The 14,226-nt window shown below is 32.5% G+C and overlaps 2 protein-coding genes across 2 annotated transcripts; one reads left to right on the top strand and one right to left on the bottom strand.

The window, feature by feature from the left end:
* The first annotated feature begins 2,621 nt into the window (after positions 1–2,621).
* On the top strand, positions 2,622–3,305 carry LOC120088952 (uncharacterized mitochondrial protein AtMg00810-like). Its single transcript, XM_039046389.1, has one exon. It carries the CDS (start codon positions 2,622–2,624, stop codon positions 3,303–3,305), a length of 684 nt encoding a protein of 227 aa, XP_038902317.1.
* A 6,719-nt stretch (positions 3,306–10,024) lies between these two features.
* Positions 10,025–13,302, bottom strand: LOC120089225 (GTPase Der-like). Its single transcript, XM_039046644.1, has 4 exons — positions 12,750–13,302; positions 11,952–12,102; positions 11,553–11,718; positions 10,025–11,450 (listed from the first exon to the last, which is right to left on the bottom strand). The coding sequence occupies exons 1-4, from the start codon at positions 12,842–12,844 to the stop codon at positions 11,383–11,385; spliced, it is 480 nt and encodes a 159-aa protein (XP_038902572.1). The 5' UTR covers positions 12,845–13,302; the 3' UTR covers positions 10,025–11,382.
* Positions 13,303–14,226: the final 924 nt, after the last annotated feature.

The raw sequence follows: 14,226 nt of genomic DNA, 5'->3' as shown, positions 1-14,226 counted from the left end.
GAGTCCTTTGGACTTCTTCTTTTTCAGCCTCGTATTGAATGAATAATAGTAGCTACAGCCCTATTTTCTTTTATACACTCATTGCCCTAATATGGTTACATAATAAGAATAAGGAATATCACACTTAGCTTAATTTGATTGGTGGAGAGAACCAATTCGCAACAGAATGGTGGTGACTCACCTTTCTTCCACCTCTCCTTTTCCATTTTCATTTTCATTTTCTACTCTAACATCCCCCTCAAGTTGGTGGGTACTTCAAGTACTCCCAGTTTGGACCGTAATGTATAGAAGTGTGAGATGTTGAGTGGTTTGGTGAGGCAATTAGAGCCACCATATTAGGGACTGCTCTGTATAAAAATAACAACCCGACTGTCCTAATTATATCAGGAGTTAGGATAAATGTAGTTGAGTCAAGAGCTGTCTGGCATAGGAGATTAGGACATCCGTCAATTAAAACACTAGACTATGTTATTAGAGAATGTAATTTACCAGTCAAATCGAATGAAGGAAAAGAATTTTGTGATTCATGCCAATTAGGAAAAGCAAGTGCCTTACCATTTCCTAACTCTCAATCTCGAGCATCTAACAAGTTCGAATTAATACATACAAATGTATGGGGACCAGACCCTATTGTATCTACTGATGGATACCGATACTACATATTATTCTTGGATGATCACAGTCGATATGTGTGGATATACCCTCTGAAACAGAAAAGTTAGACATTGGCAACGTTCAATCACTTTACTCAATTAATCCAAACTCAATTCAAATCTGAGATCAAAATGCTTCAATCAGATAATGGGAAAGAGTATGATAGAATACATCACCTCTGTGAATCCAAAGGCATCTTAATCAGAAAGTCATGCCCCTATACCTCTGCACAAAATGGCAGAGCTGAGTGCAAACATGGACATATCATTGAAACCGGACTCACGCTCCTTGCATAGGCATCCATGCCTCTGTCCTTTTAGTGGGAGGCATTTTCAAGAGCAACTTATCTCATAAATGGAATGCCTACCACAGTGTTACAAGATAAATTGCTCGCCACTGTAATGTTTGTTTCTAACCTTGACTTTTTCAATCTCAAGACATTCAGATGTGCTTGCTACCCTTACCTACAACCATACCACATTCAAAAATTCTAATTACACTCGGAGAAATGTGTGTATATTAGTCCCAGCTCATATCACAAGGGCTACAGATGTCTCAGTCCATCGGGCTGGATTTACACCAGCAGACATGTGAAATTCAATGAGAATGACTTCCCCTTTGCATCCTCATCGTGCACCACGATCGCCCAGACGACAGACCAAATGATCGCTAAACCTCCATCGTTTAGCACGATCACCTAGATGACAAGCCAAAAGAAAGACAACACAATCGCTGAGTTCTTATCGCTCAAAACGATCGCCTAGACAATAGACAACACGATCGCTCAGCCTCCATCGTTTAGAACGATCGCCTACATGACAGATAATGCGATCATTCAGCGCCCATCTTCTAGAACGATCACCCAGACGAAAGATAACGCGATTGCTCAGTCTCTATCGTTTATAACGATTGCCCAGGCCAAAGATACAATGATCGCAGAGAGTCCATCAACTAGACAAATCGGTGCAAACTCATCGCACAAAACAGTCACTACAACAAAGAACCCCATGATCGCTGACATTCCATCGTCCAACACGATGGTCTAGGCGATAACCCCTCCCATAACTGAGTCCTTAATCCCGAGCCTTTAACCCATAATCAATACCCTGCCTCAGTCACAGTCATTTCTACAAGTAAATCCAACACCAGCATATACTCCTGACTATGCTCCAAACACCACAAACTAGACAACCTCACCAGGCTACGCATCTCATCACAACCCAAATCTCTCCCTGACGGTGAGCCCCACTCATCCCTCACCGGTGCCCCTGCCTCAAACCAACTCAGACCAACATAACAGCCCCACTATACAACATATATCACATCCTACTGATAATTCAACCTCAAGCCCACCATCTCCTCCCGCCCCTCACCTGTTCCCAGTCATCCGATGGCAACAAAAGCCAAAGCTAGCATATTTAAACCCAAAGCTTGGATAACAAGTGAAAGCATTGATTGGTCCCAAACATAGCCCACAAGAATCACAGCTGCACTTGCAACTCCTCAATGGAAAAAGGAAATGGATGAGGAATACACGGCTCTCATGAAAAATAAGACCTGGACACTAGTTCCCCCATCTCCGTCTCAAAATATAGTTGGGAACAAGTGGATATTTTGACTCAAGAGGAACATGGATGGCACAATACAGAGATACAAGGCCCGACTAGTTGCAAAAGTCTTTCATCAACATCATGGAGTCGACTTCTTCGAGATATTCAGCCCGATCGTGAAGTCTTCCACAATCCGAGTAGTCATCAGTGCTGCTATGTCACACGCTGGACTCTAAGGCAACTTGACTTCAACAATGCATTCTTAAATGGAAAACTTGCTGAGGATGTCTATATGTGTCAACCACCCGGGTATGTCAGCTCTCAATACCCGAACCATGTCTGCAAACTAGAAAAATCTATCTATGGCCTGAAAGCACCACGAGCTTGGAATACAGCCCTCTGTTCTGTCCTCACAAAATGGGATTTTATCAGTCCAGATCGGATACTTCATTGTTCATCTATCGCACGAAGGGCTCTGTCATATTCCTACTTGTCTATGTCGACGATGTCATTATCACAGGTAACAAGTATCAGTTAACAGAGCAACTTATAGAAACTCTTGATATACAATTTGCACTCAAGGACTTGGGACAACTTCGATACTTTCTGGGAATACAAGTTCACTATTTAGACTCTGGCCTACTAATCAACCAGTCGAAGTATGTGGATGATCTACTGCATGAACTTCATTTGACGGATGTGAAACCAATGCTCTCGCCAACTGTCCAAGGTAGGAAATTATCAAAGACTGATGGACAGCCCCTCTTTGAACCTTACATATATCGCAGCACCATCGACGCCCTTCAGTACTTAACTCATACACGGCCGGACATCACCTATGTTGTCAACCAACTGAGTCAATTTCTTCAAACTCCAACTGATGTCCATTGGCAGGCAGCTAAGAGAGTTCTTCGCTACATCAGCAGCACAAAACACTATGGTCTTTACTTTCAACCAAGCCTGAATCTAAATGTCTTTGCCTACTCAGATGCTAATTGGGCATCTAATCTTGATGACAGGAAATCAGTGGCTGCCTACTGTACCTTTGTAGGAAACAACATTGTATCATGGTCCTCGATAAAGCAAGCGGTGGTTGCATGATCGAGTACAGAATCTGAATACAGGGCACTCGCTCATGCTACATCCGAAGTCCTCTGGCTTCAACAACTACTAGGTGAGATGGGGTTATAGTCAAACACTCGACCGACCATATGGTGTGATAATCTAGGAGCATGTGCCTTAGCTGCCAACCCGGTATTTCATTCTAGAACTAAGCATGTAGAAATTGATCTTCACTTTGTCTGGGACCATGTTCTAAAAGGCGATATCACTATTCGATATGTACCTTCGACAGACCAACTAGCTGATTGCTTCACCAAACCACTCAACAACTCACACTTCTATACATTATGGTCCAAACTGGAAGTACTTGAAGTACCCTCTAGCTTGAGGGGGGATGTTAGAGCAGAAAATGAAAATGAAAAAGAAAAAGGAAAGGTGGAAGAAAAGAAAGGTGAGTCACCACCATTCTATTGAGAATTGGTTTTCTCTCTGCCAATCAAACCAAGCCAAGTGTGATATTCTTTATTCTTTTGTATTATTATGTAACCATATTAGGGCAATGAGTGTATAAAAAAAAATAGGGTTGTAGCTACTATTATTCATTCAATACAAGGCTGAAAAAGAAGTCCAAAGGATTCTCAAAATAAAAAGCTCTTCATCTTCAATTGATATGATATTCAATTTGTCTTTACGCGTAAGTTAAGTTTTTGAATCAATCGATAATTTAATATGGTATCAAAATACAAAGTTTTGTGTTCAAACCTCTGCAATGTTATTTTCTCCCAAATATATATATATATTAAAGGGACAGTTGCATATATAGTAATCAACTACGCACAAAGTATTGGCAAATGTAGCATAATAAAAAAGAATTTGTAGATATAGCAAAATTTAGATTTTACTCTCGAAATCTATTCATGATAGACTATATCGCTAGTAGTGTTCTATCAATGATAAACTAGAAATCTATTGCTAAATTTTTCTATCTTTACAATTCTTTAAAAACGTTGCTATATACTTAATTATTATCCCTAGAAATATTATCCAATGCAATAACCTTAAATTGAATTTACTTCACATGTGATTTAACAGCTCTCCACTTTTTTTTAGTACAATAAAGATGGGAGGTTCTAACTTTATGACCGTTGAACTATGTTCACTTTGACCATTGGACTCCCAAATGTATTTTACATATTCTAACTCAACAATTTATTAATGTTAGTTAGGTTGTAGTATTAAATTGCGTTTTATATATCTTTTTCATGTTTATAATTGAGAACTCTCTGGTCTCTGGGGCAGATTAAATGCTCAATTAGATCTCAACCAACTCAAAATCCAAACAAAATGAAAATTGAAAAAAAAAAATCGTATTTGATTTAGATATCATTATATACTTTTTAAAAGTGTAAATGATATAGGTTAAATAATTCTGCATTTAAAGAGGGAAGAAGTATGGCTTAAATAATTTGATACATGAAAATATTTGTATTATATTAAGAGAAGTGATGTGGCTTAATTCTTGGCCAAAAAATAAAATGGACACACATTACTACTACACCTCCCTTTCATTGGTAGCATACATTATTGAAAAACAAATCCAACCATATATCAAGTTGTAATAATAGAAATTAAATACGTGACATTTATGCACTATTCCTCACTTGTTTAAGGTTTTTTTTTTTTCCCTTTAAAAATATCAAGTTACATGACGATTAAATTTCGGGAGTTGTACATAATAAAAAATTTGAACACTATCAATTTAAACAGTATATATTTAATTACATTTCATGTAGATAAAAATTGTGAGACTTATAATTTTATCAAATTTTTTTTTTCTTTTTAAAAAACAACTATTGTACAGTAGAAGCTAGAGCAAGTTTTGAGTAGCTAGAACGAGTATCAAACATTGTGGTCACCACACATACTTCTTAGGGTTGTTAGAGTAATTTGATCATATGGATATAAAGAATTAAGATTCTCAAATGTTGGATCAAATCTCATTAATTTTGACCTCTTATATGTTAGACTATATCGCTAATAGGTTTATCAGTAATAGACTAAAAAAATTGGATCTAAATTTTATTATAGCTGTAAATTCTTTTGCATTATACAATATCTACTAATATTTTCGATCTGATTCATATTTTTATAATTGTCACAAGAAAAAGTGATAGAACCTAAGTATGGGAAAGCTTATACTTTGCAATGATAGCTTATTACTATTTTAAACTATGATCTCCAACCTCTTACAAATTTTCAAAATTTAGAATGATACAATTTCTAAAGTTTAAAAGGTATAAATTGATATTTTTTTAATTATTTTTTTTACTATATATTTGTACTAGATTATCCAATCACAGTTGATCCGTAACAAACTCTTCTTATTTTGTTATAAAAGAAATTATATCATTATAGTGAGAGGAATATGTACATTAAGATGTACACAAATATTCATCGATTACTTGCCGTAACAAAAGTTGATGGTTCACATTTATTGTTGCGGGTTTCCATAATAAGACATGCATGAAAAGGTCTATTGAATAATATATGTTCGTCAAAATGAGTAAAACTCAATTGACATAATGTTTGTATCATCAATCTCGAGATTTGAGGTTTGATTCCCTCGGCCCACGTATTTTATACAACCTTTGAAAATAATAATAATAATAATAATATCTGCTCTTTTCCGACAAAAGACTTTTTCATTTTGTTTTTCTTTCCTCCAAAAAAGTTTATGTATTCATTTATTCTCCAAAGTATTTTTAAATGAGTATTGATTTTCACCCTAAAGTCTGATGCATAATAACAATAATCATATGAAATAAAATGGTAATATAAAAAATTAAATTATTTTTTTTTCAGTTCTTTGGGTTTTCTTTTATCAATAATGTAAGATCATAGATTAAAAATTTATTCATTTATAGTAAACATGTTAGACATATTTAAATAATAATATGTTTAATTAAAATATGGACTATGTATGTGGATTAATAATTTATTATGTTATTTTATTAGATTGGGTCCTATTATATGATTTAATTAATTAAGGTCCTAGATTCCTAATTGAGTATGTACTTAATGGGTAAAAGCCTATTCCTAGTTAATAGGTTTTAATGGAACCCTAATTGAACTAGTATATAAAGAGACCTTAGGGATATGGTCCCTAACATACCAAAACAATAAACACTCTGTCTTTCTTGAATCTCATCTAGAAAGAGATCCCACTAAATGCATTCTGGGTTTTAGTTGAGGAAGACTATAGTCATCTATCATCATCTTGAAACTATCATTAGTTTCTAAATGAAATTCAGTAGGTTATTATTCTTAACAATTTTCCATAAATGATCTTAAGATTTATCTATTCAATATAGATTTAAAGTATTTATGCTAATAAAACAAACTCCCGCATTATCATAATCCATTCATTCATTATTGTTTTATATTTTTGAAGTGAACATAAGTAAAATTATAGACCTCATTAATGCTCGACGTATATTCATTCACGAGCTATTTTGTAAGTTCTGTAGTCAATTATTTTTTCTTTTATTAAAGATTAACAAATTAATTGGGACCTAAAGCAACCGACAAGTCTCTTTCATCTATAAAATGGGTCATCCAATGAATGGAAAAGAAAGGTGAAGAGAACCACAAATTATTTGAACAAGAAGCAGTTACATGCAAGTTGCAACTTAAAACTTATGACAAATACTAAGGGATGAATTAGTGTGACTAACAACCACCTACCAATTTTGTCTCATTTTGCTATCTAAAACTATTGAGGATCCATATCTAAACAAAAATAAATAAGATAAATAAGAGCATTGATTTTTAGATTAAATCTCGTGTTTATCTAATGTGCTATTAGAGCCATATATATATATATATATGACCAACAATGAATTTTACATTAAAAATATAAGTTCTATTCTTCATATTTCTAATTGATTTTGAAATGAAACTATATATTTATCTAAATGATATAACATCATGGCCTATGAAGTCCAAGCATAAACCGACATTAGGTCTAAGATTTTTTGAAATCCAACTCAACAATGTTGAACACAAAGAAGAATATTAGGGGAGCATATTACATAATGAAAATATGAGGAAAGTTCACAAGAGCCTAACTCAACTTTGTACTATCGACCTTGAGGTCTGAGGTTCGATTCCCCCACTCTACTCTTTAATTATAATACCTTTCAAAAAAAATGAGGAAAGTTCACAATCTTAAGGAGTTATTTCTCTTAGGAGTATTCAAAAAATCTGATGACCCGAAAAATCTGATCAACCCGAACTTATAATTTATATTAAAAAGTTTTTTTTTTTTTTTTTTTTTTTTTTTTTTTACTTTTAACACTATGGAAACAAGTTTTTCATAATATAATTAAAATAAATTTTCTAATCCTATTTCAATATGTGGAAAAAATTAAACAAATTCTTTTACATATTACTTATTTTTAAAACAAAAATTTAAATAATGACCCAAGTAACTCGAACCAACTCAACCCAAATATTTCATGGTTGGGTTGGGTTAGATTCATTATTTAATAAAAAATGTTTGAATTGAAGAAATGACTGACAAGGAAAATAGCAGATTTTAAAGTTTCTTTTGAAAGGATGGCAAAAATGTTTCAAAATTATAAAAATAACAAAATGAATTTACATAATAGAAAATACTAATTAGTAAATGACAAAACTATCCTAAAACAACAAAATTAAGTACAAACGAGAATGCAAAGATACACTACTTCAAAAACAACTTGAATACCACAAATACACTCTATTTAAACATTCTATAACCACAAATACACAATATCTAAATATACCCGAAACAAAAATTAAAAATCACTCAATATGGTTTTAACGCTTCTAGTAGCCTATAGAATGCGTGTATGCGAGTGAAGATGATGACCATGCGGTGGGATCATTAGAAACTTATGGATGTCTACAACGATAGACTTCGTCCAAGGTGAGAAAAAGTTGATTGTACCGTGACTTTAGGACGATGTGACTATTAGAAATATATTTGCATTTGACATCAAACCAGTTACAGAAAATTTCACCATCTTCATTCCATATGACCATTTTACTCATAAGATCTTGAAAGTCAACTTTAAACACTATCAATCCTAGAACGTCCTTCTTGAAAATGATGTTCAAAGTAGAAACACTAAGCAAGAAACGTGTGTGCGAGCGAAAAAGATTTGCGACCTGATGAGGGTGGTTGTCAAAAGCTAGCCAAGACGATGAATTCAAGAAAGGGTTGTTGAACCAACGACATGAGATTGAGGAGAAAAAGAGATTTTGAGGACAACTAAGTGAAGAAGACGAAGAAGATGAAATTTAGAATTTTTTGTTATCTTATTTCAATAAAAATATTATTGATATTAATAATAAATGGAACAATATATATATATATATATATATATATATCTTTCAAATATTTAAAGTTTAATTCTCATTTATATGTTTTTTTTAAATACAACAAGCCATTTTTTTATATTTCTATATGAAAATTTGAAAACATCGAAAATATCGAGAAAAAAAAATAATTTGATAACAATATGTATAAAATAAAAAAAATATTTAAATACAATTGAATTTGTAACAAACATTTAAACAAATTGAAAGTTAATTAGATAAAATAAATTTTGATAATAAAAAATAAATTCAAATATAAATTGAAGAAAAAAAATCTGTAAGTTTTTGTTTATTATGGTTTTTAATAAATTCAAAAATAATTCAGGAGAGAAAAAAGAGTTTGTTTTTTACAATTACACTGTATTCATAATTCTATTTTCATTTAAGTTTCAACAATTATATTGTATTTATAACTTCATCAACCACAAAATCTACAAAAGAAACCTAACTCGTTCTAAGCATAGCAAAAAAACAAAATTGCAAAACTGAATATTTATTTGGTTGTCAAAAAGATAAATTAATGGTAATAATATAATAAGACGATAATTTATAAAAGGTGATTAAAGAAATACAAAAAATGATAAATTTTAAATGAAATATACAGTGTTAGATGATAATATGTATAAAATATTAAGTAAGATACTAATTAAGATAAAAAAAAAATTAATCCAAATTTAAAATAATAATAAAATAATAAAATAATGTAAAATTTAAAGATATATGATAAATTAAAATCAAAATGATGATAAACAAATTAAAAATTGGTTAATTCTAAATATTTTTGAAATGTGATTAAATCAAATAGAACAGATAGCAAATTTGAATCAATTAGGGGGAGAATAATAAGAGAATAGTTTATTTTAATTTAATTCGTGAAGTAGTTATCAAAATCTAATTTGAATATTAAAAATAAATTCAAATTTCAAAAGAGAAAAATTATAAAATGATGCTCATTTTCAATTTTGAAATTGCATCCGTTATATTATAATATGATTAATTTAGTTATTAATCAAGCTCTTCAAATACAACCTGATTATTAATCAAGCTCTCCACTTACACTGCATTCATATCTCAATTATTAATAAAGATCTACATTTACACTATATAACATTCTGGACATACGAACCAACTAAGGGCAAGTCAAGTATTATCAAAATGAGCTAGAATAGTGGCTAAATATGAAATATGCATAATATAATCTAATAATTGTATTTAGACCTTCCAAAAAATGAAAAAAAAAATCTAATTAATTTATTAAAAATATGTATAAAATAATGAAAAATAATCCAAACATTTGATTAGATAAATGAAATTTGATAATATATAGATATTTACAATATAAATTTGATAGAAAAATTTAGATATTTAATTCAGGTGAAATTAATCCGAATAGTGGTTAAATTGAGTCTAAATTAATAATAAAATTTAGATTAAAAAGTTAACTACGTACGGAAAATCAGGAATGGCAGTTATTTTGAGAAAAACGATTATTTTAAGTTTTTCAAATGGATCGGTTAGAAAGAAAGTGAAAAACTAAGCTATCAAGAACTCCATCATTGTTTATGATTCTACACTTATCATGTATTTGTAGTTTCATCAATAACAAAAACCACGAACTAAACAAGGATTTAAAAATTCGTGATCATGTACATGTCATGTGAGTTATGATAAATTTTATTATTTATCGATTTTAACATTTTTTAAAACTAAACTTTAGAATCTATCGTAGGCTCTAATTTTCATTAGAGAAATTATAATAAAGATTGAGTTTAAAAATTACTTCAACTTAGGGAACTCTAGTTTCTATATTTTCAATACATCTCAAGGTGGCTCTCGTCTTTTATCAAACAGAGGGCCGCATTTGACACAGTTTCATTCCCATTGGTGCAGTTGTAGTTCATTCATTTATTACTTGAGCTACTTTTCCATTGACTAAAACTACCGTGCAATCAGAAGGCCAAATTTAGAAAAGATGCACCTATTTTACTTTGAACCATAACATTGAATCTAAAAATAATGGGGAAAAAGTTACCATACTTGGAAGCCTTGAAATATTTGCTCGTACTTATCCTTCCACCAATAAACAATTCAAATAAGAGCATGGAAGTAATTCCGTCATTTTCAAAACCATTTCGAGACATGTTTTTAATCATTTTAAATCAATCATAATAGTATAAATTGCATTTAAAGCTGTAGAATTAAATATTAAATTGATTTTGAGCTTTTAAATATGTTTTGAACCATTTCGAGACATGTTTTTAATCATTTTAAATCAATCATAATAGTATAAATTGCATTTAAAGCTGTAGAATTAAATATTAAATTGATTTTGAGCTTTTAAATATGTTTTGAACCATTTCGAGACATGTTTTTAATCATTTTAAATCAATCATAATAGTATAAATTGCATTTAAAGCTGTAGAATTAAATATTAAATTGATTTTGAGCTTTTAAATATGTTTTGAACCATTTCGAGACATGTTTTTAATCATTTTAAATCAATCATAATAGTATAAATTGCATTTAAAGCTGTAGAATTAAATATTAAATTGATTTTGAGCTTTTAAATATGTTTTGAAGTGATTTTAAACTTTTAAAAATTAATTTTGACCACTTTAAAATCACGAAAAGTTGCGTCCAACGAAAAGTCACTCTTGCAAGAAGGCACAAAGAACTTATATCTTTACCCATGTACTCATATTGTGAAAGAAACTTCTCTATCTCGTTGTATCAGATTAGTATGTGCCTTTGTCGTACCCTTAGCTGTAACCAATAGGAAAAAATAATTTTAGTTACTCAGAAATGTCCAGAGTCCAAATTTGATCAGGTATTTAGGATTATGTCACCCTATCAAGAGATTCTTACCTTCACCCCTCTCCATTTTTCTTCTACTTCGCCAAAGAAGCCGAATCGGTGTTCCAGGAAAACCTGTATCTTCACGCAGTTGCTTCTCTATGTACCGCCGATATGTCTCAGGGAAAAGCTTTGCATCATTTACAAAGAAAACGAACGTGGGTGGCCTTATAGCAGCCTGTAAAGGACAAAGTAAATATAACACAAAACCAAGTTAACGAGATTACTTGATATATTTATAGTGCCTTGAAGTCCAACCAACAATGTGCTGCCCTCTAAAATGGAGGAAATGATTGCGATTTGTCATACTATGAAATGTTAGAACAAACAAAACAATTTTTCAAGCTTCATCCTAAGCCAAAAGTTGTAGATCGACAACCCAATAAAGGGATGGACCTTAGTAATGAATACCTGCGTGCAGTAGTAGACACGTCCTCTCTTGCCACCCCTGGTCCTTGGGGGTGCCTTAAAAGCTAATGCTTCCTGTAGTACTTGATTTAGTATGGAAGTAGTTAGCCTTCTAGATCTCTCCTTTTCAACTGCACTAGCAGCAGCTATAATCCTGAACCCAAAATAATAAGAATGACCATAAGCATCCATCCAAGAGAACACTTATATAAATTATATTTCCTCCTCCATATTGACCCCAACTGTAGCAGATTTTTCGAGGTTTATGGAGAAGCCTGAAGTTTCTCAGAACTAAGGAGAAGAGGCGCCAATGTTTTAGAATCTCTTCCTCGACACAGTTAATGAGTATCATTGACAACATAAACGCTGTATTGCCCACTGCCAGGCCTTAAATCTTGCCCAAAGTTATGCATTTGTCCACCAATCTAATAAAAGAATAAGCAACCAGTGAAGAGGAATGGGGAAAGGTCTCCTGGACCAAGACTTCTAGAAATTAGAATTTCATCCTTTGGTCTTTTATTTGTGAAAATCAAGCAATTTGTAAAGAAGACACACCAAAAGATTCAATTTCATTCAATTTCTCCAATAATTTCAATCTACTATGTCATCACCCTTTCCAAGGTCAACTTAGAAATAAGCCCTTTTTTATTCCATCGTCAATCTTCTAAAGATTCATTAGCCACCAAAGTAACATCAACACTCTGTCACCTTTCACTCTATTCCCATTTCCATTTCGTGAATGAAATTGTCTCTCATAATAATAACACCATGACAGAAGAGTAGAGTTGCAGCATCTCAAACCTGACCATCTTGTCCTGTAAATTCAGTATCAATAGCATCACGGGTAGTTCCACTGATTGGGCTGACAATTGTTCTGTCCTCTCCGACCAAAGCATTCAAATTACTACTTTTACCAACATTAGGTCGACCAATAGCTATAGCTGGAATGTAATCTTCTTCTTCATGAAGATCGTCAGGACTCTGATAGCACCACCATATTTTAATGTTATTTTAACAGAACACAAACATATTAAGAAACAGCAATGCAAATACATGAGATCTGTCAATGTTGATTGGTATTCTGATGAAGAAAATTTTGTTCTTTTGTTCTCTCTTTTTTTCTTTTTTAAAGACAATTACGAAGATAGGAGATCAAGCCTACGACCTTATAGGATGGAGTACATGCCAATTAACCCTAAGCTACACTTTGGCAGAGAATTTTGTTCATTACAATAAATATGGATACAATATTGACATGGAACCCTTCATATTCGATTACTTAGAGATATCATTCTCATGCTATACTTTCTAAAGCTTTCTAACAGAGACAAAAAATTACAGGTGTTTAAGATAATTCAAATCTGGATGAAAATTCTAGGAAGATAAATGACCAAAAAGATAGTTAGTGGAAAGTAAAGGGTAGAAGAGAAAACACCAAAATTACGTGGAAAACCCTAGACTAGGGAGAAAAAACCATGATAAGAATTTTTTATTAATTTCTGATACACAGTACACAAAAACAGGGACAAGTATAAATAGCCAAAAATAAGAAACCCTAGATTGTAGACACCACATAAAAAGACTAAAATGCCCTTAGGGCTAAACAACCTTTTCAACACTCCCCCTCAAGTTGGGCCTCAAGTTGGGGTGTAGATATCAATGAGGCCTAACTTGCTAACACATGTGTCAAATGTCTGTCTCGGTAACACTTTGGTGAGGACATCCGCAATCTGTTGATTGGACGGAACATAGGGAATACATATACTACCGTTATCCAGTTTCTCTTTGAAGAAGTGTCGGTCGATCTCAACATGTTTGGTTCTGTCATGTTGAACAAGATTGTTAGCAATATTAATGGCAGCCTTATTATCACAATAAAGTCTCATCGAGTCATGACTTTCCTAATGAAGATCTACCAGAACCTTTTTCAACCAAAGTTCTTCACAAATACCAAGGCCTATAGCTCTGTACTCTGCTTCGGCACTGCTCTTAGCCGCGACACCTTGCTTCTTACTCCTCCAGGTAACTAAATTTTCCCACACAAAAGTACAATATCAAAAGGTAGACTTTCTAACAGTAATAGAACTAGCCTAGTCTGAATCTGTGTAAGCCCCAATGCATCTTTTGTCATGTTTTCTAAATACCAAGCCTTTTCCAGGCGTAGACTTCAGATATCTCAGAATCTGCATAACGACCTCCATGGATCTTTCATAAGGAGCCTGCATAAAATGACTGACCAAACTAACTGCATACAATAATTTGAGTCTGGTATGCGAAA

The sequence above is a fragment of the Benincasa hispida genome, chromosome 10, assembly GCF_009727055.1.
Source record: "Benincasa hispida cultivar B227 chromosome 10, ASM972705v1, whole genome shotgun sequence".
Lineage (NCBI taxonomy): Eukaryota > Viridiplantae > Streptophyta > Magnoliopsida > Cucurbitales > Cucurbitaceae > Benincasa > Benincasa hispida.
This window is presented reverse-complemented; position numbering and strand designations above follow the sequence as displayed.